Here is a 27,537-nt window from a genome sequence, read left to right as displayed (position 1 = left end):
GCACGAGGAAATATGGTACTTACCAGAAGTGTAACACTGTTAACAGAGTGAATCGAAATGCATACCGAAGGATTAATTACACGAGAATTTCACAGGATTGGATTGCTGATTGGATGGTTGCATTTAAATTAGGTGTTAACGTATTAATACAAGTTAAATATTCCGTTTCAGATACAGTGAACTGGACTGTCGCTGCTGTTTATCCTCATTGTCGCAGTAAAGGTAAGTTATGATATTAACTCCTGTAGATATTTCAAATCCTATGTGCTTATTTATTTCCATCAAAATCTCTGAGATCACTGCATGCATATTAATTTTATGGTATTTCGTTCCTGTGACTGCGCATGCCCCCTTAGTAGAAAATCGCTACTGTTTACTGATGTAAGTGTTGTAACTAATTGACTAAAATGGCGATATTTGAGGACTTCAGTTTTTCTCTTAAAAAGCAATAAATAAAATAACAAAGATAATGGATGTTTACTTACTGTAACTACAAATGGAACGTTATTCACCATCTCTAGAATAACGCTGTATGATAAAAGCTGTTGCCATACATTTCCCTACAAATAGACATTAGAAATTAGTTAGCTAGCACAAAAAGCAAAGTCGAAGGTTTCTTACATTTTTTTAAAAAAAATAATACTTTTAAATCACATATCTCTCTAAGAATATTTCATTAGAATTCAAAAATGAGATTAATAAATTATATTAAATATGTTAAGTAATATGTAAAACGAGATCTGAAAAGTTTTAAATCAGATCTAAGATTTAAGTATCTTCAAAGGAATTATCAAACGCATTATACGGAGATACATAATTCCTTACATTATAACTTAAAATTGTATTCAATAATACTAAAATTATTGCATTGTAACTTAAAATTATCGAACATTTAAGTAAACATTAATATGTGACACACCTGCTGATAAAATTCATTAAACAGCTTGCTAAATTTGTCAGATTGGAACTAAATTTGATTTAATAAATTCTCTCATGTTCTTGATATGTACTCTTTAAGTTAAATTTAAAGCAAAGAATATTTTGAGAATACTTTATAAACACTTACGGGAATTTGTCTAAGAAAAGCTACTTTTAGATGCTTACCTTATATCCTAAATATGCAATAAGTAAGGCCTCTGATAAGCTAATTACAGACAGCGACACCTGGCGGAAGAAAGAAAACACTGTTATATTAAATACTGAATGGTTAATTATTTTAATTTTAATAATAATTCTTTTAATACATAATATAAATTTATTAACTATTACTAGAATTTCCACGCAGTACTGATAATGTTCATTCCATAGAATTTCAACCTAAGGTGATCATTTTACGACAAAGACTTGATGGAATTTATTTAACATGAATTTGATAAAAGCTAGAATTTTTTAACATGAATAAAAGGAAAGTGTATTCACATTATTTGAATAATTTTGTTCCATAAAATATTCTGAATTTTACTGCAACCTGAATTGTAATGCTCTTAAATACTGTTACTTACTGAATTGCAATACTTTTTAAATTATCTATATACACTGAAATAAACTGAATAATTTCAATGTATTCTACATACACTGAAATAATTCCAATGTAATTAATATTTCGTAGCTTGCCATTAAAATTGGGGAGGAAAGTCTACATCTCGAACTTTTCTAGTTTTAAGTGGATTTCACTTCCCATATACAAGATATCTTAAAATTTCACTGAAGGTAAAATTTTCGGTCAAAATTTCGATTTTTACTTTATTACATCATCTTAAAGAATACATATTTAGCTATCAAATATGAGTTTTTGCTTGTTGATAGGTTAATTAGAACTGAAGTTATAAGCATTTTTCTGTAACTGAATAAACCGGAAGTTCCAATATTCTGGGCCGGAAGTGAGCGTTTAAATAGATATACCTATTTAGAAACTTTATTTATCATCAAGATTTTGTAAATTATAAATCTGCATACTAAGTTTAGATATTTTGTAATACATTTTAAGAATCTGGTGTTAGTTTTTTCCCTTAATTTCGTATTTAGTTTGGCGCACAGGGTATTCGACGTTGAATGTATGTGTTGCTGCTTTGTCGATTAGCGTTGACAAAGTGCTTGATTTGAAAGCTATGTCATATTTTTGCATCATTTGCAACAAAATAAACAGAATGGCATGCAATCTTCAGCACGACATATGTAAAGCGTAATATAATTGTTCTGCAAATTATAAAGAAGCAGCTTCGGGTATGGAAGCAGTTGGTGCTTATTCCCTGTTTGAATGATCTATTACATTACGAAAGCTGAAGCACACGGAGTATTACGAGGATGAGGATTCTAAGGGGTTTTTAATTGTGAAAGATATATATGGTAAAGATTCAATCAAGAAAGTGGAATACATTGAAAACGTACAGAAAAGGGTTGGTAGTGGACTACGAAAAATAAAAAACTCCGCTCCTGAATTGAAAGGAAAAGGTAAACTGACTGATTCTTTTATTGATAAACTGCAGAATTAGGGATTGCAATTAGAAGTACATGTTTGAAACTTAATTGAGATGTAGCAGGTTGTACTAACTGCTTGTTCCATTGTAGCTCTTCTTCGAAGCCAATGCCCTCCTCAATAGTCAATGAATTGGTGCAACTATGAATGTGTGATTGCAGAAATCAGGAAAAAAAATCAGAAAGAAAAAAAAATTAGGCAAAAACCTCTGGTATATCAATATATATTTTGAATTTAATTAAACCGACATATATGGAGTTGACTACCTAAACAAGAGTTGTTAAAAAGTGTCTGCATGGCAAAACTCAAAATATCAAGGAACGTTTTAATGGAATTTTATTGTAAATTGTTCCGAAAGAAACATTCATAAACTTGCGAATATTAATGTTTGTAGCAAATGTAAGTGTTGGGTTTTTTAATGTTATTTAATGATGGATTTATAGGTTTGCTTGAAGCATTTTTAAGGTTAGGTATGTGCCTTGAATTTTACACTGAGCAGGGAATTCGAAAACTTGATAAAGTGCAAAATCATGACTTTTGGTGGCATTCCACAAGTTTTACAAAAACCCAAAGAAAAAATTAAGCTTTGTTCGAAAGAAAAGGTGCAAAGTGTGGGAAGAAAAAAACAAGGTGTTAAGTTACAAAGCAGGGGAATTTTAATTATCAGGGATGCTTCTTTCACTGAGAAATTGTTTTATGAAAACTTTAAACTTGTTTTCTGAAAAATGTTTTTTCTGTAAATATTGCCAATGGTAACAGCCATAACTCAAAATTTTATGGATCAAATTTAGTGATACTTTCTATACATGTTTCATATAATCTGATGCATGCTCTGAAGCAAAATATTTTAGAAATATTAATTAGAAGTTGAATTGTTACTATTTATTTTTAGATTTTGGATGCAATAATAGGAAAATATACAGTAAATACATTTTGACATATCTCAAGAATATATGAATATTTCTTAATTATTTTGCTTCATTGCATACAAAACAAGTGTAAATATAAATACATATTTAAAAAACTGCATATTTATATATACATTGTTCACCGTGGTTGTTGCCGTAAAGGCAAAATTTAAGCAAAAATTATCCTTTTTTTCCTAATTTTTCAAAATTAAAATTACTTAGCATTACGTTTTAAATTGTTTTCACTCATTAATATGCTTATCTTCAAATTAATATGTTTTAAAAAAATTTAAAAAAAAATGGTACCCGAACGAGGTCGGATACCTTAAAATGAGTGGAAGTTTGAGAAGATAAAAGAATCAATGTTTGAGACAACATATATAACAGTAGTTCTCAATCCGTTTTGTCCCATGCACCCACTTCACTATCGATAGAGGATCCTTCCTTCCCTCCTTTACAAAACTCCAAAAATACATATATACATAGATTTACACTATTTTTTAATGTGTTTTATATATATTAAACAACAAAATGTTATAGCCCTGTATTATATTTAAAGAGATTAAATAATAAAGAATCTGCATAAATGTATGTGTTTCTCGTGTTGTGAAAATCAACGATACCTAGCGCCATCAAAATTTGAGTAACGTAGTTCCCCACCGATATATGGGCACCTGGAAGCCCGAATCTTGAATTTCGAATTTGTTTTATTATTTATTTCCTATTTTCAAACTTTAACGGATTTTAAGAAACTCCTTGATGGTTTAATAAAGTTTAATAAGGTATTTAATAAGGTATTTCTCCTGCCTTCGTGGTGTAGTAGTCTGCACGCTCAGCGCGTAATTCAGAGGTCCGCGGTTCGATTCCTGGCGAAGGCGTTGCATATTTTTCATATTTCCTACTTCCAAAATACCTAATGTCTCTAAAATTCAACGATTTCAAAGCGAGCAGTGGCAACACACTGTACGGAATAAAATATTTTTATCGCCAGCGCGCAAGATAGCCTATCGGAAATTCTAAAGATATGCTGTTTTTAAATATTTTTAGCTCAAAGGGTAGTTAGCCCAAATGCTCTCGAAACGTCTATATATGTGTAAATGAATAAACGCCCTTTTGGGTGTAATATAAAATCTGAAAGTTTTCAATTTTTTTTTAAAATTTTCATTTATTACCAAGTTAAATCTAGGACTTCAAAACGAGAATTTAACAACCATTTGTTTCTTTGATTCAATAGCTCTGGAAAATGAGAAAATAATAATATTTATACTGGAAACCGGAGCTCACCGAGGGGTCTCGACCGCCCAACGACTCTTATCATTGCGGACGATCCTTAAATACATAGGGATATAAAAAGAATGAATCTGAAAAGTGGTCTGCATTGAAGTTTATTGTGTTAAAAGTTTATTGTGGGAACGGATTTTCAGTAATCAGCTCTCACTTAGTCCAAATGCTCTCGAAACTAAGACAGTTTTGACAAAAATTTTTGACTAAAGACATTTTTGACAGTGCGTGTTTCAGTTAATTATATATTTGTGTTGACAATTGGCATGGTGATAATTCTAGTGAGTGGAGTCCCAGAGAGATTTCCACCCCAGGTCTCGAGAGCTGTAGGTCTGCCATTGAAATGACATAGTAATATACGAGTACATCTGAAAAAGGAATGAACCATTTCATAGACACTTGACTATAGGAAAAATTTTAAGGAATTCAAAAATGGATACTAGGTCCATTTCTGTCTGACCCGAATTCTGTGGATAATAGCGATATTAAAAAGAATCTTACTGAAATATGAGTCAAAACTCACATTCAAGTGAAATAGACACACTGGTAGTGAAATAGACAGTTCTGGTGCGCACTATCTGTCCAGAACATTTCTGGTGTACACTATCTGTCCAAAACGTTCCGAGACGGGATTAATAAAACCACAGAAAACTTAAACTGAAGATTTTATGATTCAGGTATTTTATACAGTCTTCTTTATTTGAATACAACGCCCGTTGACTGCCAAGTGAGTTTACACGAAAATTTGCGTGCCGAGCGCGTTTACACGAAAACCTGTGTTAAGGTACGAGCTCTGCCATGCCACTGTTGTTTCTAATCGTAGGAGTTTAGATTGTCAGGAATGAACGTTTCGGGACATGTATTCAGTGAACATGTTTTCTCTACAACGAAGTAATCAAGAAAGCATGTGACATTCGAAAATAATTTCTTCTTTTCCAAATACTTTTTCTGTTGTAACGAATGGTTAAGATTTTTTTGAGTTAAAACTTATAAGGTATTTTCTACTTCATTTCCTCATGCCTTCGTGGTGTAACGGTAGCTCACTCGGCGCGTATTCGAGAGATCCAAAGTTCGAGTCTCGGCCAGGGCACTGCACATTTTTCACGAACCTGCTTCAAAATAACCTGATGACTCTACAAACTGTTGCGTTAATTTGTTGGAATCCCAAAAGAAAAAATAGACGAATTATTTCGTAGTGAACCATGTAACAGTGAAAAAGAAACCTGTTACGAAGTTTACCGAAATTTAGATAATAGTGATAAGGAACAATCGAGATTTTTCAGAAACTGTTGAGATATTTGTAATCGCATTCTTACTGGTTAAAAGGAAGTATAGCTTTCTGTCAAGTCCGAAACATTCATTAGCTTTCAGCCAGGTCCGAGTTATTCTGAAACTAAATCCCATTCTGCATGTTATTTTTGATTGGTTATTTATTGTGTCTTGTTTATGATTTGTTAAACCATGATCTGTTGTAAAGTTATATATATGACCTCTGTAACCGCTTATCGTTGCTTAGTATTATTCTGCTTGCTTGTATTATTCTGCCTGTACTTATTTATCTGTGCTATTATTTGTACTTAGTATTATTCTGCTTGCATGTAACTCTGCGTATTACTCTGCATATCTCAGTAATAAATATTTGTTTTGCGAACCACGGCATTTTCTATGTTTAACAGAAACAAAAGTACAAATAGAATTACATCGTAAAATTCTGATTAGGATACTGATAAATCCAATGATAATGAATATGGTGCAGATATTATTGGTCATAATTTACAAGAATTGGTTGTTAAGGAAGAAAGAGAAGTTGATACCGAAGAAAGTACAATTCAGTTTAACGAACGGAATGAATTTAGTTATTAGCAGAAGTAGTTTTTTTTCTTTAATCATCCAACAAATAATTTTTTCAAATATCTACTAACTTACGTTAGTAAATATTCAAATAAACATCACCCTGAATGCGAATGACGCTGCCTGACCATAATTTGTGCCCTCTGCAGAACACGGGGAATGCAGACTCATGAGAATTTTTGACGTTAGCAGAATACAGCTGATGCGGACTGATGAGAATTTTTGCCATCAGCAAAATGCAGTTGATGCGGACTTATGAGAATTTTTGCCGTTTACAGAACACGGGAGATGCGGACTCATGAGAATTTTTTGCCGTTAGCAGAATACAGGTGATGCGAACTGATGAGAATTTTTGCCCTGTGCAGAACACAGGGAATGCAGACTCATGAGAATTTTTGTCGTTAGCAGAATACAGCTGATGCGGACTGATGAGAATTTTTTCCCTCTGCAGAACACGGGGAATGCAGACTCATGAGAATTTTTGCCGTTAGCAGAATACAGGTGATGCGGACTGATGAGAATTTTTGCCCTCTGCAGAACACGGGGAATGCGGACTCATGAGAATTTTTGTCGTTAGCAGAATACAGCTGATGCGGACTGATGAGAATTTTTGCCATCAGCAGAATGCAGTTGATGCGGACTTATGAGAATTTTTGCCGTTTACAGAACACGGGAGATGCGGACTCATGAGAATTTTTTGCCGTTAGCAGAATACAGGTGATGCGAACTGATGATAATTTTTGCCGTCAGCAGAATACGGTTGATGCGAACTGATGAGAATTTTTACCGTCACCCGCTTACGCGTGAGGCGGTAGTCGACGTGTTAAGTGAGGAAGAATGTAAGGTATTTTATGCCACTTTTTACCGTATGTTTTCATGTCGGTAAAGCACGTCTGGTTGGCAGTCGGGAGACTCGGAGTGTGAATTCTGGCGAGGGCACTGCAAATTTTTTATGTTTCATTATTCAAGAAATTTAATGACTAGCTTGAAAATATAACTACATTGTGTTCTCACGGGAAATGAAATATATGCAAACATCTATTCACTGAAATAGCACTATTGCTCTTAAAACTTCGCTTAATGGAGGAATTCGGAAAATGTAGCTTATGACAAAACGCGATGGATGAAGTTTTTAAATTTTTAATGCAAAATTGTAGTAATATGAATTTTCAAGTTGAAACTACATACGTTAATACAAACACTTTATCACAATTACATAAAATCATTTCTGGAAATAATCTCTCTTATTCCTATTAATTTTCATTTGTTTTGATTTTTATCGCTCTTAATTTTATTAGTTTGATCACAGTTAATTTTAATTTGTTTTGATTTCCCGGAATAACATTGCATGACTCCAGCAAGCCACTGCTTGTATGAAATTCACTTTGCCCTAAAGCTTTGGCAAACTCTGTATAGTTCCCAGTGTGGGAATAGTCCGGATACCAGCATAGGTTTTTCCATCACACCCCCTGTGCTCAGCAATTTTAAAGTTACTTCATTAATGTCTCCATAAATGCAGTTTTTCTTTCGTTTGGCATTTGAATCGTCGGAGGAATCAAAGCTTGATAAAATTTCGTCTTCATTTTAAGAACTGTTGATAAACTAAGATTCAAAATACCGAATTTTTGGGAAGTGTCTTTCTTCTTTACGTTTTTGTCCACTTCGTCGAGAATCAACATTTTTTGTTTTAGACACTTTTCATTTCGACATTTTTATCATTTAGTACACAACTAATTTGAAAAAGAATTCGCAGTATAAAATTACTAAAAATAGAAAATAAAGTAACGTGCAGCTCTTGGTTAACCATAAAACTGCTTTGCGAAATTCATTTTGATGACCAATGTATCTTTGTATCAGTATTAAGTAATGCATCCATTACATTTATATTCAGTATTCACTGTATTGCATCTATGTTCAATATTACATAAATATTCAAAAAATTATAGGATTGTTTACAGTATTTTTAGCAATAAAAGTGGGTAAATGTTTCCCTATTCGAGAATATTCCTTGATTCCTGATGCAGAATGTAATGTGACAACAGATAGCGAGCCACCTGCTTTTCTGTAGGACCACAGGTGTACTTAAGTACGTGTCACAGCAAATGAATTAATAATTTTAAGGGGACTCATGCACCTTAAACCCCTTATGATCTTCGAATATGTGACTGTTGCAAGAATTGAGATATTTTATTTATTTTAAAAGCAATTACTTCCAACATTTTACAGCTGACTACATAATACATAATATAGCTGCTTTGGAAAATAGTAACCAGAAAGTTTGTGTTACCACAAATATTTTTGTAATTTAATCCTCTTTGTGACAAAATATTTCGCCATGTTTCCACCTTGCGTGCATGATATTTTAAAAATGGCTAATGGTACATACTTGAAATTTGATGGAATTGTTTATATGGGAACTACTTTCTAACTGAACCAACAATCTGATGAATATTTTAGTATTGAAAAATTTTATGGACGAAAACATTAAAAATTTTGTTAATAAAATACATTTTATAAACTTAACTCAAAATAAAATAAAAATTTAACATTAAATTTTTAGAATTTTAGGTTCACAGTAGTTTCCAAATGTTATAAAAGCTATATATTAAATATGGAATTAAATTATGAAACGGAATGTTTTAAACTGTGCGCGCAAGTTGGAAACGTGACGAAAAATGTTGTCACAAACCGGATTAAATTATAAAAATATTTGTGGCAACACAAACTTTCTGATTACTATTTCAGAAAGCATCTATATTATGTAGTCAGCTGTAAAAAGTTGGTAGTAATTGCTTTTAAAATAAATAAGTTATCCTAATTCTTGCAACAGTCACCTATTCGAACATCTTATGGGTTTTAAGGTGTACGAGTCCCCAGCAGAAAGAAAAGTCGGGATAAATCACCCATTCAAAAGTTTCGTTCAATACAAAGTGTACTTCGCTATGTAGAGTTTTTTGCACATGGAAATTTACAACTCGGCCAGAATCTAGCGAACAACCCAGCTAGATAGGGGAATGCGTAAATTAGAGTTTTGACAATAGTACAAATATTGTATCCATTGAGTTATAAAGTGGTTAGAAACTACATATATCATTCCGAAAGCTGAACTTTACCATATATATGAATAGCCTATTGCACGTTCTTCGTGCAATGAATAATTATGTTTGGTATATGTATTCTAATGTTTAGTAAGTTTGAATTCGCTGGTCTGCTAATTTCGGCCTTCACCTCACATCATTCAAGCACATTAATTCCTTCAGGAACTGCAAATAAATGGGTTTGAGAGCGAAAGTCAATCACTGAAAGCAATCAGATTCAGAGATTTCACAAAACTTATTCATGAATATTAATTAGAAGAGACCTTGGCGCGGAGGGCGACTTTCAAGTCATTATTGCAGATGTTATAATTACTGAAGGGTGTGGTCTTTATCAGAAACACTTGTGGATGAATTTTTTTCTTCTTCTTCCTTAAATTTGACTATTTTCGGAATACATAACCATTAATCAAAGCAGTTGCTAAAGCACGGAAAACTGATTTAATAATTTGCAAATGCCGATGAATGAATAGCCAATAAACTTTGACTAATTTATAAAGCCCCTTATTAAGATTTTAGTACATGTATTTCATAGGAGCATTTAATAAGAAACCCTAGGAAAACCGCATTTAACGTATGCTCTGAATGCAATAAGTATATTTTATGTAAACAAACAAGCACTCGTATCCTATATTTTAAATTACATAAATAAAGTAAAATGAAATTGAAAATCATTTAAGTGGTCTAAAAATGAATGCAAAATTAAAAAATACTTTGTCTTATGATGAAAGAATTGGTCTTATATCTTCAATAACATGCATATATACTTCAATAACAAATCTCCGTCGATACAATATACCTAACAATGAAACAAAACAGTTTTTACTCGCGTATTCCCCCCCCCCCCAGCTTTTGACGCCACGTTCTGAAAATTTTAAATTATTAGCATAATTTTTCTCTTCATCTCCTGTACACATTTCCTCCTCTAAGGGGTAGTTTATTGGTAAATGGTATTCCCTTGATTAATTTAATTTTTATTCAGTGTATTCAATTTGTATTTGCATTTTTGAATTGTGCATTTTAATTTGAATTTTCATCCATTTTATTTATCTTGGCATTTATTATTTGAAACGTATTTCATGCAGATTATTCTTTAAGCGTTTTGTTAACGTGGCAGGTGTTCTCACACTTAAGAAACTTTCTGAACATGCGCCTTCACCTCACTTCATCAACGCGAGATTCTGTCTGGTTGCATCTCACACAAAATGTATTAATTCTACCAAGGGCTATGGCTACTATATCTTTCGACCGCCGGATGACGAATCTAGAAAGTTTTTATTCAGTTCGACTTGGTAACATTGATGTTCTGCTATTAGAGTGTTCCACGGGGTGAGAATTGAACTTTCTCAAATGAATCCGGAAAACGTTATTTTTGCGTGGTTACTCCTTTGTGACTGGACCACTCCTGCTTCTCCTTAGTCACTTCGAATCGTCGGATAGAAAGAAATCCTGGCAGTTACCTTGTTGTCTTCTTCGTCCAGGAGCCGAGCTATGTTGCAGTATTTTAAGGACGTTTCTTTTTTTGGTTCCCCTCATGTGTCTCGACGGCAGTCCAATCTCCAGGTACCCCAGTGGGAATCCTTGCTTCACCATCTATCCACAGATAACTTTTTTTAATTTATTCATCTCACGTAACTGAACTTTAACTTGAGCTTAGCTGAAAAATTCGTCTTGCTCCTCTCTCCTTTACAGGAACTTTAATTTAGGCACAACTCTTCATAGTTAATAATATTAACTTTGTGTGTTATCTTTGCCCAGATGTTAAAATTCGGGTGTAAACCAAAAGAGGAAGATGTACATTGTTCCTTCTTAATTTATCTTAGCAGCTTCTGTTGATTGTCAGCTAATTTTGTCATAATTGTAATTTGGTACCAAAATTATAAATTAATTAAAATATGGAAATATAATAGGAAATTAGTAAGCAATAATAATGTGAAATAAATTATAATCTGCGGAGGCTGAATAAACTTACTATTAATTTTGAAATCTATATTATATTTTCAATTGGGCATTGCATTTATCTTTTATCCGATTATTTATCTGAGCACATCCAAGGTCTAATTAGTTACTTATTCACGGCTTCACCGGATAATATTGGGACCTCAAACTCACAATATTACAATTATGCATAACATCAGTTAGTCAATAAATACCAAGAGGCGTAATCATCTGCTGAAATCCTTCCTGGTCACTTATTAATATCATCATTGAATGATACTTGGACTCCATTCTATTACAATTTATTTAATTCCAAATTCTCAGCTCCGCTTAATCCTTATCTACGAATGAAATCAACACAACTGTAACAGAATTGGGAAAACTCCGCACGAGATATCCTTATATCCCACAAATTATTAGTGGAGACATTAATGCCAATAACACCATCTGGAGTTATACTGACACAAGTCCAACAAGACAAGCAACAGAAGATTATAAAGCAGCAAACAATTTGCATCTGCATAGTACAGGCATAGTAAATGCTTCTCCAGCGTTTGATAAAAGTAAAGGCTGGTTAGAAACTCTGCCCACCAGTAACATCATTAACATGATTCAGGACTGGAATGTTTCAGATGGCGAGTTCTCAGATCATAAATATATTTATGATAACATCTGCATATATACTTCAATAACAAATCTCCGTCGATACAATATACCTAACAATGAAATAAAACAGTTTTTAGGACATGCAAAACTACACACAAAAGAAAACTTTTAACTCAATAGAACGATCTGGAAATATATAAAGAAATCCTACTCAAAACATTATAATCTAATTCAATATTTCTTAAAAGCACATTTAAGAAAATAAGGACAAAGGTAGAATTGCAGAGCGTTGCAAAGAAAATTGCATGCCACTATAGACAAAGAGAAAAGCATCAGCTAATTACTGCTGTCATAACGTGATGACCACGCATGCGCAGTTTAGCCGAACGGCCGCAACGTCTCTCTCTCATGAGACTTACTAGAGAAGAGCAGTTAGTAGGAGTAGCGAAGTAACGAAGAAAACGTGTTGTATGTCAGCTTAGATGCAAGATAGAAGTGATACTTGTGTGTTAATCGTTTGTACTTATTATTTTTTATTTGTGTGTTAATAAAGTTTTGTGCCGTTAAAATGGCTGTTTTATGCAACGCGCACAATACGATACGTCTACGGGAAGTAAATACATATCCAGAAGCTACACGCCCAAGAAAAAGAAGGATATGATAGTGGTGTCAGAACAGGAGGATATGTCATTCTGCAAAGTTCACGGATAAATGCGTAAGTGAGTCTTCAGAAAGGTAAGAAATTTGTTGAATTTATTTTGTGGTAAAGTGGAATTCAAGGTTACAAAAATGGCTGAAGAGCTAACGAAATCTGAGAAAGAACGGAAAGTTATTTGTTCAGCCATTACTAAAGTAACAAATGCTATTGAATCATTAATTGCAGCCGGTAACCTTGAAGACCTTGAAGAATCACTGGAAAGTTTAAAAGTAAAAACTATTTCTTTGAAAGCGTTAGACGAAAAAATTAAAACTTTGACTGATGTTAATGACATTGAAACCGAAATCGAAAGTGCCTTGGAATACGAAGAAAAAATTGCGAAATGGAGCTTTAGAGGCACAAAATTATTGAAAGAAAAAAGAAATAGCAATAATTCGCTAGTTTCTAATGGTTCTTCTAATGATAGTAACAATTTATCTATTTCTGGTGTCGATAAAAGTTCTGATTATAATGTTAAATTGCCGAAGATTATGATTGATAAATTTTATGGGAATGCTGAAATGTGGCAGACATTTTACAATTCTTTTGAAACGGCAATAAATCAAAATGAAAAACTATCTAAAGTAGATAAGTTTAATTACTTGCTTAGCCAGTTAGGCGGTGCAGCTTTAAAAACAATAGAAGGCTTTTCTTTATCTCCAGAAAACTACGACGAAGCTTTTAAAATTCTCAAGGAGAGGTATGGTCGAAAAGATCTCGTTATTAATTCTTACATGCATAAACTTTTAAATTTACGGCCTGTCGGAAGTTCTAATGACATTAATTCTTTGAGGGAATTATATGATACCTGTAACGTACAAGTAAGGTCACTAAATTCGATAGGGGTCAAGACCGAATCGTATGGAAAGTTACTATACCCTTTGTTAATGAAATGCATACCTCAGGATATAACGCTTGATTTTGCTCGTCAAAACGCAGATGAGGAAACTTTTAATGTCGAGAACCTCATGAAATTTCTAAAACGGGAAATTGAAAGTCGCGAACGAACTTCATTAAATCTATTTTATTCTAAGAGTCACGCTAGTTCTCTTGGAAGGCATTCACAACCAAATGAAAAGCGAAACAACTTCCACACTCGGAATTCATTCGACGCCAACAAATTTGGCGCCAGCTATTCCCCTAATGTAAGCAAAATTGCAGTTGTTCGAACTTTCTCTTGCTTATTTTGCGAAAGCGAAAATCATGCTTCGGAAAAATGCGTTATGTCTCCGGAAGAAAGGAAAAAGAGTTTAAGGGCTTCTAATCGGTGCTTTCTTTGTTTCGAAAGGAATTGTAGAATAAAAAATTGCCCTTCTCAATTAAAATGTTCAAAATGTAATTCTAAGTATCATAATATATTGTTGCATGAAGATAAGGAAAGGGTTGCTAAAGAAGAAATTAAGAATAATTCTAACGCCGTAACTGCAAAGATTTCTTCTAAATATTTTACTGCGAATCAAGAGGTTAAAGAATTAATAGATGACTTGCCAACCGTTAAACTTATATGTGATGGTAAATGAATTAATGCAGTATCAGATACAGGCACGCAATTGACCGTTGTCAAGGCCGACATTGTACCAGAAAAATACCGTACGCCACATGGAAGTGTTATCCTCACGTCAGCTTTCGAGCAAGCTTTAAAAGCTCCTCTCATTAACCTACCTTAGTAATATATTCTGAAAATGATAAATTTATGTCACCTATTTTTATAACATGTGCAATGGTGGATAAGTTATGTAATGATTTACTCTTGTCGTTAAGTGCTTTTAATGAGTTAAGGGGAGATGATAAAAGAAAGTTTAATTTTGAATGTAAAAATGTAAACATTGCTACTGATAGTTTCGGTGAAATGTCTTTTCATGAAACTGAAAATTTTGACGAAATACTTAACCATGATAGCGAAAACCTAATTAATGAAAAATGTAATGAAACTGTTAAGAAGATAATAGAACGTTGTGCGCTTGTATATGAAGATACAGAAAAGGATGATTCCAAAGGTAGCACCGGACACGATCAATGTGTTTCGGATTCAGAACTGTTTCGAGTGCAACAAATGAATGACCCATCTTTAAAAACATGCTGGCAAAATGTTAAGAACGGAAGTAATAACTTTATTGTTATTGACAACTTTTTGTATCATAAAGATAAAGTTCTAGGAGAAAGAGTTTACCAGTTAGTCGTTCCTAAAGGAAGAAGAAAACAAATTTTGGACTTAGCTCATTCTAGCTTATGGGGAAGCCACCTGTGAACCAAGAAGACAGCCGAACGTTTGAGATATTCGTTCTATTGGCCGGAAATCAAGAAAGATGTAAATGAATACTGCAGTGCTTGTACTTCTTGTCAACTTCAAGCGAAAAAGCGTCCCTTTGATGAAGTTCCGATTACGCCAGTAACACGTCCTAAAGAACCATTCCAGGTAATTAATGTGGATATCCTAGGACCTGTAGAGCCAAGCTGTAGAGGTTACAAATATGTTCTGTGTGCTGTTGATCAATGTACAAGGTGGCCCGAAGCGGTGTCAATGAAGAATTTGAATGCCAAAGCAACATGCGATGCATTGTTGCAAATCTTTTCACGCACAGGAATTCCTCAAATTGTTGCTTCAGATCAAGGAACTAATTTTACTGCTTCGTTGACCCAAGAGTTTTTGAAAAGGATCGGATCGTCCCCAAGGTTCTCGACTCCTTATCATCCAAGTTCAAATGGCCTGGTAGAAAGATTTAATGCTGTTTTAAAGGGAATGATACATCATACCGTTAGAGAACATTCGAAAGATTGGGAGAACCATCTACCGTATTTACTTTGGGCTTACCGTGAAGTTCCTAATGCTACGACTGGGGTTAGTCCGTTCAAAATGCTTTATGGAAGACGTCCTAATGGCCCGTTGTCTATTTTGAAAACGTCATGGATTAATGAAACTCCTGTTCCTCATGGACAGTTGAGTTCAGTTACCGATTATCTGAATGATTTGAAGACGAAATTGGAAAAAGCTGCTGAATACGCAGGACTTACAGATGTTGGAAAGCAACAAGCTTATGCATTCTACCGTAACCGAAAGACTCGTCATAAAGAATTCAAGGAAGGTGACAGGGTTATAGTTTTAATCCCTGATAGCCAAAACAAAGTTTATGCCAGATGGACGGGACCTGCTACGATCATCAAAAAGCATACTGATTATAGTTACATAGTACAAATGCCTGACAATTCATCGAAGAACGTTCACGCAAACAAGATACGAGAGTTCAATACCGCTGTGAATAATGTCGGTGTGATATATGATACAGATATTGATTTCGGCGAAGTTGAAAATGTTCCAAGAATTGTTCCACGGAAAGCAAAAGAACACTATTCTAATGAGGAATGTGATTTTACACACCTTGAACCGCATAAGAAGAAAGAACTTATGGAAATTTTAAGAAGGCATAAGAACCTAAGAACTGGTATTCCGAAAATCGCCAATGTGGGAGCGTGACTGACGTTATGAACTATGAACTATAAGACATTTTGACTGTTTAGTTTGATTTTTTTTTAGCTAAAATGCTAAATTTTTTTCCCTAACGTTAGGTAATGTGTTTAAAGATTTAGCTAGGGTTTGCTAAAGTATTATGTTTAATGTTAATGATTGATTTGTATTGTCTCGTTTATAGGATAACTGCTTATATGATTATGATTACGTGAAGGATTTAAGTTTGAAATGTTAATTGAATGTTACATCTTTTTAAATGAATAGGATTACTGAATTTATGTTGAAGTAATTTTAATTTAAAATGGTAAGAATTGGTTAATTAAGTTCGAAAATTTCATGAATGTTATTTTATTTTGTTTCAAGAAATGTTTATATATGTGGATTTGACAGGTCATTGAAAGATGCAATCAAATCTTTTCGAGGGGAGGTGTCATGACGTGATGACCACGCATGCGCAGTTTAGCCGAACGGCCGCAATGCCTCTCTCTCATGAGACTTACTAGAGAAAAGTAGTTAGTAGGAGTAGCGAAGTAACGAAGAAAACGTGTTGTATGTCAGCTTAGATGCAAGATACGAAGTGATACTTGTGTGTTAATCGTTTGTACTTATTATTTTTTATTTGTGTGTTAATAAAGTTTTGTGCCGTTAAAATGGCTGTTTTATGCAACGCGCACAATACGATACGTCTACGGTAGGAAGTAAATACATATCCAGAAGCTACACGCCCAAGAAAAAGAAGGATATGACCACTGCCTTCAGAAAAGAAAGAGCACAATAGAAATTGAACAACCTATCTGCAAAAATAAAGAGTTACAAAAAAATTTCTGCAGTTCTAATTCAATTCCCTATGACATCCTTCATAAACTAACTACACAAAATGTCCACCAATCAACACACTGTGCACCAACCCTGAAACAATCAACTACCACAATATTCCAAATTTGACATCCAACAAGGTCAACATCCTTCTTAACAGGTTTTACAGAAAACAGTACAGTTAATGACACCCGGAGCAAAAATTAATCAGAGGTGACCTAACTGTTTTGGTGAATAAAGAAGATATCCCTTTTACTGATCAAGAAATTCAAAAGATTTTCGGAACCTTTGACGGAAAAAGGTCCCAGGCCTTGATGATTTCGACATATTTCAATCATCTCCTCCTACAGAAATCTCGAAATCTGGCAAAAAAGGACAAGTGGTATTCTTTGTTAAAAGGAAGAAGGTCTTGTCAAGATCCTCGATTTTTAAATCCACCTTCTTTGTTACCCTCTAGTGCTATCTCTTTGCCAACCTCTAGTGACCGGCTGTTAAGAGAACGCCCATTGCAGCTCAATGCCCAGCAAATCTGTTGAAACGTTTTGACTATTATCTGACAGGCAAAACATTATTAATAGCACACCACAATGGTGACTATTCCAAACCTCAGTAAAGAGGTTGTCTGTAGGGATCCTGAACGAGTCTTCTACCATGGAATTTAACTCCAACCTTGAAGCAAACTGTATATATCAATATATTTCAGTATGCTGACCACGTTGCCATCCTTATTGAAGTATATACCAGAAAAGAGCTCGAAACGTATACTACAAATGCATGTACAAAATTCCCGTCTCTATGCCAAAATTTAAAACTCGAAATAAAAGAAAATTATCAGGAGTAATAATATCAAGATCGGATACCAATCTATAGAGATGTCTCCGGATTTAAACTCCCCAATAAAAATATCAAAATTAAGAAACAAACCAAAACGCCAGCTGGGCCCAAATCCACCTATTCAAAAAATCATATACACAATAGCAGCTGAAAAGAAGCATTTTTTTTCAGCAGCAGTATGGGCACAACTAGTGGGAAGAAGGAAAATAAAATATTTCTTAATGCTCCAATGTGCTTTCACCCTGAACCTATGCAAAGCATCTCGAACAATTGCCACTGCCGCAGCAATGATTCTAGCACAGTATCTAAGCCGTTTTTAGCCCTTTCACCGTTGGCAGAAGATAATTTCCCCCCTCCTTTACAAAACTCGGAAAAATATATATGCATTTATTTAGATTTAGATTATTTTCCAATGTGCTTTATAAATTAAACAACGGACAGTGTAGAAAATATTGCTAAATACCCAAACATGAATAAAAGTAGTTTTTTTATATTCATGAACTAAAAGTAAATACATAACTGCTAAGTAAAACTGCATTCCAACTTTGAAACTAGGAAATTTCATCCTTGTTGGAAACGTCTGTTCTAGCCGGAATGATTCCATTTCACATGCGAGCTGAATAGACTGAGTATTAAAAATCATTTAAGTAAGACAAGACGCTACCTTCAACAGTATCACCTATAATTTAATGCAATACGAAATACCCATAATGATCTTAGACGCATCCTGGACTAAAAGGTCAGGCACACACATCCTAATCAGCATTATCCAAAATCATCTTATTATGCAGCAGACACCTATTATTATACTCAGATGGATCCAAAACTATTGAAGGAGTTGGCAAAGCTTTTATATGATTAGACAGCATTGTGTCTGGAAAGAACATCTCAAACAACAAAATAGTCTTTTTCAAGCTGAAGCATTAGCTATTGGAGCAGCCAACCAATACTTAATTACAATAGCAACAGGAAATGCGATTACCTACATCAAGAGTATGTCTATTTTACTCGTAATATTGAATTACAAGCATATCTACCCAATACAATCAATACTCGACATTTTTTTTTTCAATGTACTAATCAAGTATACATATAACTTATATGGGTTAAAGCTCATGTAGGTCTTATAGGTAACGAAGACTACCTAAAGCGAGTACTAATTATGAAGCAGAGAAGATAAGGATTCCTTCTAACCTATTTTGACAACTTTCGCATCTCAAATATACGTATCTTATGATTATCTGGCCATTATGCCTTTTAGACCACATTTAGAACTGCCACATATTTATGTGAACTGATATGCAATATGAAAAAAAGAAAGTTCTTATAAAAAATTTATATAAGAAATTTATTTTTAAAAAACGTGTGTCAGTTAAGAACATCTGTAATACAATAAACACCATTTAAACTATGGGGCAAGATATTTGTCAAACAGAATGAAGATGCTAATAAAGTTCAAAAATGGTAATTACAGCACAACAGGTACTAAAGAACTATTCAAAGAACTTTAAATTCTAAGAACTGACATAGACATTTGACTATTATATATAATAACAAAAAATTGCTAATGAAACTAATAAATTACTAATGATTGCTAATTTTTTAAAATTAAAATTTTGCTAATAATTAAAATGCTGGCAAGCATTGGTCTCAGATCGGCACATACATTAAATTGATTTCTATACTCCGTTTTTATTTGAGCTTGATTAAAAACTCTTTCTAACACTGATATGTAGAAACATACTGAATAATAATTTTTAAAATGAAATTGTTCCTTTCACTTTATTCCGCCTTTCTCTGGAATGACTCCAGTTGTGCAAGATCTGCAGCGAAATAATGGCACAATGAAAATGCTTTAGATCCCTTTTTTGTTGCTTTGACTAGAGTGTAAAATCTATATGGAATTACGATAGGTAACAGGTTGTAGAGACATTAGGATTTATCGAAAGCAGTCGAGATGAAAAATGATCAATGCCCTCGTTGGGACTCGAACCACGGAACTCTCGAATACACGCCGAACGTGCTACCCACTACACCACGAAGGCATGCTAAGAAGGCGGGAGAAATACCTTATATACTCCCCCCTTTAAAGGGCAACTGGGGAGTAGGGGACCCAATCGCCGAATCCTGGTGGTGAAGAATCATCATCCACCACCTTTTAGTTCGAGCGTCACTGTAGATGACACAAGGGTTTTTTTTTTTTTAAATCAGGAGAGATGAAAAATGAGCAATGCCCTCGCTGGGAATTGAACCACGGACCTATCGAATATGCGCCGAGGGTGCTGACTACAAGACCACATAAAGCATGCTAAGAGGGCGGGCAAAATACCTTATAAGATAATAAATTTCATAAAATGGGAAGAAAAGTGATAGCAGATTTTTATGTGTAATATCCAAACTCTGAGATTTTCAGCTATAATGTGGTATATGCAGTTACTTTGAATTTTATTTTTTTATATTTTTTGGGAAATCTATAAAAGGAAAAAGGAAAGGCTTCGAGAACCTCAAATTGGGATTTACTGCTCCAGTCTATAAATCTTTTTTAGTCGAAGAAGTTGTAATTAAATGCGAATTTAATTTTAGTAACTTTAATTTAGTAAATTTAGTAATTTTAGTAACCACTCCCACCCTAGTAGTCTAGATCTAACTCCAAGTTACTTTTGTCTGTTCTCTAAAGTCAAATCTGAACTTTGTGAAAGAAGGCTTGTCGTTGCGACTTATCTCACTTCTTTGACAGTAACATCAGAACAAGACCACGGAATTCATCGTGGCAAGGATTCAGAACAAGACCACGGAATTCATCGTGGCAAGGATTCAGAACAAGACCACGGAATTCATCGTGGCATTTGCGCCTGTCATTGGCAAGAACCTTCACCACCATGCAGAAGACAGTACGACTTTGTTCAGTTTCTTCCCCGATTTTGATGAAGAGCACTCTGGAAGGACAGGTCCAAGAGTTTCCAAACCCTTCTTCCCTTCCACCAACCTTTCGAGAGGACTTTCGGCTCGCCGTATTATTTAGAGTGCCCTCATGCCGTGCTGACACTATATAGTTACAAACAACCATGCCTTCTCCGGAATTCTAACCCGAGTCTTTCGACAGTCAGCGTCGATAACCACTATCGCGGCTGGGTAGCAAGAAGGCTTATTAATACTTTGTTAACAAACTTTCAGATTATTTTTAAGGACCAATAAAAAGTTGTAAAATATAGTTTTTTAGTTTAGTTCTTTCAGAAATATATCAGGCTAGAAACGTTTTGACCTGATCTCGAATATGAGATCATTCCTGACTGGGCTCCATCAGTGGCCGAGTAGTTCCACCGCTGAATACTAGTGGTTTGCCACAGTTTCGAATCTAGGCAAACGAACTTGTTGTATGACAGAGTTCCGTGGTTTCCCTCATGCGTAACGTGTTTACGACCCAGTTTCACTCAGAAACTCTTTCACAGAAGTATCCCTTTACCTAGGCAGAGATGAATTTCCCTCTTGTTCTTTGCCATATTCAAATAATCTAATCGAATTTAACCTTTACTTATTGGAACAATTAATTCATTACTAAAATCAAATTAATAGCATACACATAACCTGAGTTCTGCGTTTCAGACTACAAGTATCAATATTAAAGTTGTAATTTAATATTGATACTTGTAGTCTGTAAAAAAGTGGATTCGTCACCTTTCTGCATTGACAAGAAACAAATAGTTACCGATCTCCACACATGTGCGAGAAACAACTAACTAAAGATCTAGTTGTTTTTCTGGGGCATCATGTCAACAAAGCGGTTTTCCATTGTAAAATATTGATTACGGAGTTAATGTAAAATACTCATTATCTGTGGTTACCAAAAAGAGTATGTAAAAAATGAATTTTCCTCTATATACTTTTCCTCTTTTAATAAATTGCTACCAGTATTGTATAACATAGAACAATAAGTATAATTTTTTTCAGTGTGATTGTTTATGCTGTTATTTTTAAATAAATTGCTTTCATAATTGTATTAAATACGACAATTAATGTATAAGTTCTATTGAATTATGCCATTATTTTAAATAAATTGCTGACAAAACTGAATTAAACGCTAAAAGAAATACAAATTTATGTTGAATTCCTTCTATATGTGTATATTAAATAACTTCTATTATAGAGATAATGAATGAATTGCCGATTTATTGTTTAAAGTAGTTAGTTTCGTTTTCGTGGATATTTACAACGTTCCACAACAAATCACACTTTCTTAAGCCCGAATCGCGCTAATGCCATTCGCCTTTTCACTAAGGCCGTTAAAGAAGACAAGTACCTTAATATTTTATACCGATTTAATAGTAGAGATATAGAATAAAACTATCAATGGTTAAAGAATAGTTAAATATAAAACATATTTTACCTGAACTCCCCACAATAGTAACGGACGGTCAACCCATAGAATAGCATTCCTGGAAAAAAGCAAAAAGAGCGAAAACACATTAAAGAATATATTCGACATGAAAATATCTTAATAATTCGTTGCATAATAGAAAATGTTTTAATATTTAATGAAACTGATAGATTCAGTGTTCCGTTATAATACAGAGATTTCTTTACTTTAAAAGTAAATTAAAGCTATGAAAAGAGGTAAAAGCAAAGAATTCTATTTTCACTGCAAAAGAATTTAATTTCCTGCAAAAATGCATGCTGTGATATGTTGTATACTATTCTTTTATAGTTTAAGTGCTTTTGAGCAGAATTTTTTCTATATTTCTTTCGATTAGTTTTTTCTTCCTGATTAAGATTTAATTTTTTGTAAACAAATTCAGAACATTTTTCACTTACTTTAAAAAAACTAGTAATCTGTTTTAAGACTTTTTTTAATTCGAATACATGAAAACTTCCCTCTTGTACCCTAAATACACTACACGAGACTTAGAAAAGGAAGTTAATTAAATCATTAAATATTACATGCATTAAGAAAACAACAACAACAAACAAACAAACGAAAAAAACAGCTGTCTAGACTTTACGAAAACAAATAATTTCACTTGCCAAATTATACTTAACTTATTAAATCGTTATGAAGGCATACTTTAGGGCAGTGTTTCTCAAACTTTTTTTTCTCCCTGCACCCTTTTCACCATTGTTAGATCATTCCCCTCCCTTTCCAAAACTAGAAAAACATATAAATGCGTTTATTTAGATTTACAAGATTTGTTAGCGTGCTTTATAAATTAAACAACAAAAGGCACCGAAAATGTTGATAAATATCCAAACTTGAGTAAAAGTAGCTTTTTTACATTCGTAAATTAAATTTCGTAAATTAAAACTAAATATTTAACGGTTGAACAAAAGATTGACTGCATTCCCCTTTGAAATTATGAAATTTCCCCCTGAGTTCTGGAATGAAATTGAGAAAGATGAAAAAAAGAATTTATTATGATGAAATTTCCCCCCGAGTTTCCGTGACTGAGAAAGTCTAATCTAGGGTCATCTAAAGCAGGACAGGAAAAAAAAGTATATGTTCTACATCTTGAAGTATGTTTTGAAAAACTTGTATAAGTTATATTTTCTTAGATTGAAACGAAACAGGTAATCTGCAAATTAACTGTGATCAGATAAAAACTGAGCTACTTAAAAATATCTACAGAAGAAAGACTCGGAATGCAGCCTACGCTTAATAGAAGTAAAGAATTGTTTGGTGAACCAGCATTACAAGATGAAGCATATTATTATTCATTCGACATAGAATAAAAAATTCTTATAACAAAAGGACTTCCGATAACTCTTTAGGATACTTATGCCGATGTTGATGGGTAAATTAAATGCATCTGCAGTTGTTAAGAAATTTTTTCTTTGATTTCCATAAATTCCACGATGACCACGTACATTGGTGACGCGAATATCAATTCTTCTACTTCTAAATGAACAGACAGTTAAGAAAATTTCGATTACTAATTGTCGCTGATTGTAATATTGTTGGAAAAGTTCAGAGAACAAAGGGAATTAGAACATATAAGATATCTTAAGGATGCAATCTCATTTTCCCTGATCAACTTGATAGCAAGTAGAAAGAAGTTCTACTTGAAACCCTGTGCATTCATTTAAAAACTTAAGCCCATTTAGATACATTTTAAATTTGTGCATATCAAAAACTTTATTCTTTATTAAATCCTTCAATGTTTCTTTCCAGCTGTAGTTCCAGTAGCAGAGTTAGCTTGATTTACTTAGATGGAGGTAGGTTTTTTTCAAAATCTCAGGTGGACAATGATTTTCTCTTATTTTCGTTTAAATCCAATTGTGCAAAATTGAACGACGCTCGAATAAAACTTCAGAATGTTTTAGAACCAACACTGCACCCTGTAACGATTTTAGTAAGAAGTGATACTTTTTTAACGGTTATGTCTTTTCCAGAAATCAGCTTTTGGAAACTCACTATCCACTCTTGCCAATTTCTTCCCCGTTTTCGAAATATTCTTGAGAAATTGATAGAAAAGACACTTAAATTCTGCTTAAAGATTCTACATTGCTCCTAAAAGTAAATGAATTTGGTGTTATCTAATGGTTTTACTGCGAGCTAGAAGTGAGCGAGACACAAGAAGTTCACCATTGGTCGTACAGTCACAGTCTCGCCGCACTAACTGTGCAGTTCCGCCCCAAAGTTTGAGGACGAACACCTCAGGGAGAGGCAATCCGAGAGTATCTTCCTCTTTCTCCCTACCACCAACTCCTCGAGAGGATTTTCGGCTCGCCGTGTATTTTCAGTGTTCCCTTCGGGCGCAGATAAAAGTGACAAGAGAGGGGAATAACTGATGTCTAACAGAGATAAGTAAGTATTCATCTCATATCTTGGCATCTGCCAATATTTGTATTTTCTGCATATTGTAACATATATCTCGCATCTTATTTCGCACCTTCTACCATGTATTCTGCCACTTATATCATTCTGCACCTCATATGATGTATCTTGGCATCTGCATATATCTGTATCTCGCAACATTAACATGTAACTGATTCTGCTCCTCTATATCTTACATTCATAAGTATGTGCACGTCACCCAATGTGTGTCACTTTAGATATGTTCTTATGAATGTCCCCTTATACATCTCATGCACCCCATGTTCCTACGTAAGATGTATTTAGGCATCTGAATATATATGTATCTTCTGCATAGTCTACCTGTAGCCACCGTATGTTCTTATGTATCATGTATCTAGGCAAGAGATAAAGGTGGACGTGGCGCTATACCGATTAACCGTATTGGTAGAGGGATGGTGCCCACGTCCTCCGTCGCATGTCGCATGTCATCTCATATCTTGCACTATTTGAATATCTGGAGATACTAACACCTCCCGTGAAGGCCTCTACTAATGCTCTGTCGGGATATATTAACAACAGATTCAATTTTGATCATAAACAATAACCGAAGTACGATATAGATACATAGTTTTGTACAATTAACTGTGGATGTTAAACAGCCATTGGCGTTTTGATGTAATTAAGCTCCTTAAAATAATAATTATAGATTTTAATTTGGCTAAATGACAGTAACGAGTCCTTAGCTGGAGAATTACGTTATTTCCTATGTGCCAGAAAAAGTTAAGTAAGCTGCCAATCAGAACATCCGGTGTTGAAATCAGGGGGCTTACTATTTTCTCATAATCTAGAAATCTAAAACGAGTTTACATCAGAGTTTACCCATCTGGGGGATACAAGTTTTGCGGAAGCTTCTGCCCACTCAGGGCAGCTTCAAGTACCATATAAGAAAGTAAAACCAGCAAAAAAGGTAAAGTTCCCTTTAAGAATGGTAATCGGAAAAGAAAAATCCATATATTATGTCATGCCTTTCGGCGCAAGCTTTTCCACTTTAAATCTGAGATAATCGGAAACGGATTGTCGATCGGAAACCAGCTGTTTCTAACATATCTTTCCACGCACCATGTATTTTTGTTATTGTTCTGTATTTAAGTGCGTATCGCGTTTCATTTTACTGCATTATTTGTCTCTTCGATTTACTATCCTGACTAGCGATTTACTTCTGTAGTTAGGGACATTAAGTTGATCAATAAGTATAAAACGAAAACCTAAAATATGCGTATTCCGTTTAACTGAGGTGGAAGTAATGTTACTGAATTCGAAATTGATTTCTTAGAATGGCCATTTTTTTCTGAATGCCATTACAAATACGGAAAAAAAAGGTAATCCTTATGATTACTGCAGTATTCGCTGCAGATTTAAAGGAAAGTTTGCGTTAGAAAAATTAAATTACTTTTTAAGTTTTCATTTCAAGTTTTTTACTGAGTAGATGTAATGAATATAGTATTCCTCTAAAGAAAAGATCTGCCTTTATAACCGTGGCAAAATCTGGTTTAGTAGTTATGAAAATAGTAAAGGTGAAAACTGTACTTTTGCCGGAATTCGTATCCCGCATCTTTCAACGAACTAGCTGGGTTTCTTCTGGTATTCATTATATTTTAAACACTATATTTGTATGGTCGGCTATATTCTTTTCAGTTTAAAAAGGGACTGGAGAGAGACACTGAACCCACTCGATTAAATCCGGACGATGACGATTTTTCAACCCTAATCGGTGTAATGGTTAGAGCGACGCTGGCTGCCATACCGTTAGACAAGGGTTCGAATTCCGGAGAAGGCAGGAGCACAATGTTTTTTCGGCATGGGGATCCTTATAATAGTGGTGAACCGAGTGTTCTCTCGAATGTTTGGTGGCAGTTTAGTATCACAAAAGAGGTAGACATTAGAGGGGTGGGAGACTGTGGATCCGTCCTCCAGGATGTCAAATTTGGGACCAGAGCTGCACAGGTGATGCGGTGGGACTATACTAATACTACTAGGGGTGAAATTCTGGTATTCTGCCGCGACCTTCAAGAACATATTTCTCGAAGGCCATGGTTCTGTACACATCTACCTGCACTTGTACCTAATGATGATTTGCCTCCGACCACACTTTAACTATAATAAAGGATTTTTCGAAGCCGCGAAAGAAGAGAAATCAAACTTAGTGTAGCCGATATTTCAACCAAAGATCTTCCAATTTATTAACAGAATCTGCTAACCATTTACGCGATGAAAGGACGTCAAGGAAAATGTTGCAAATTCTTGCAATTAGTTTACGGGATTCTTAGTAAAACCAGATAAGGGAAACACTGATTTTTGTTACATTTTGAAACTGCACTCAAGAAAGAAAGAATGGATATGTTTACAATACCATTTTCAGGCCAATTAGAACTTATTATTCAAATTTATGAATTATTAAACATTTTCGGCAATAAAACGAATATATGCGCCTACACATTTTGAGAACATTGTCACACATTAAACAGCATGAAATAATAAAAAAATACACTTAAATATGAAATTAATTTACTATAAGATTACAGTTCATAAAGATATATACTCAATAACTATTAATGTTAAGACCAGACTAGCTAAATGTCCCGCTTTGATGGAGAATGTTCCGCTTTGACTATGTGGCCTCGACTAGTTGACATTTGGCCCGATTATTTGGTAAATTAAAAAAATTCCGAATATAAAAGAATTAAAAATAGTGCAGCTACGAGTAAAGTGGCTATTTGGCAAT

At 34.0% G+C, this 27,537-nt stretch overlaps 1 protein-coding gene across 1 annotated transcript in view; it reads right to left on the bottom strand.

The window, feature by feature from the left end:
• Positions 1–650: 650 nt before the first annotated feature.
• Positions 651–27,537, bottom strand: part of LOC146994998 (potassium channel subfamily T member 1-like) — a 261,937-nt gene continuing 235,050 nt past the window's right edge. The window contains exons 6-8 of the mRNA XM_085825116.1: positions 22,353–22,401; positions 1,105–1,164; positions 651–662 (exon numbers count right to left, since the gene is read on the bottom strand). Of these exons, the coding sequence (XP_085681242.1) occupies positions 651–662; positions 1,105–1,164; positions 22,353–22,401 (121 nt within the window). The remainder of the gene's footprint in view (positions 663–1,104; positions 1,165–22,352; positions 22,402–27,537) is intronic.

The sequence above is a fragment of the Stegodyphus dumicola genome, chromosome 10 (assembly GCF_044657685.1).
Source record: "Stegodyphus dumicola isolate Sdum_Otavi_A_Nest chromosome 10, ASM4465768v1".
NCBI classification, from domain to species: domain Eukaryota; kingdom Metazoa; phylum Arthropoda; class Arachnida; order Araneae; family Eresidae; genus Stegodyphus; species Stegodyphus dumicola.
This window is presented reverse-complemented; position numbering and strand designations above follow the sequence as displayed.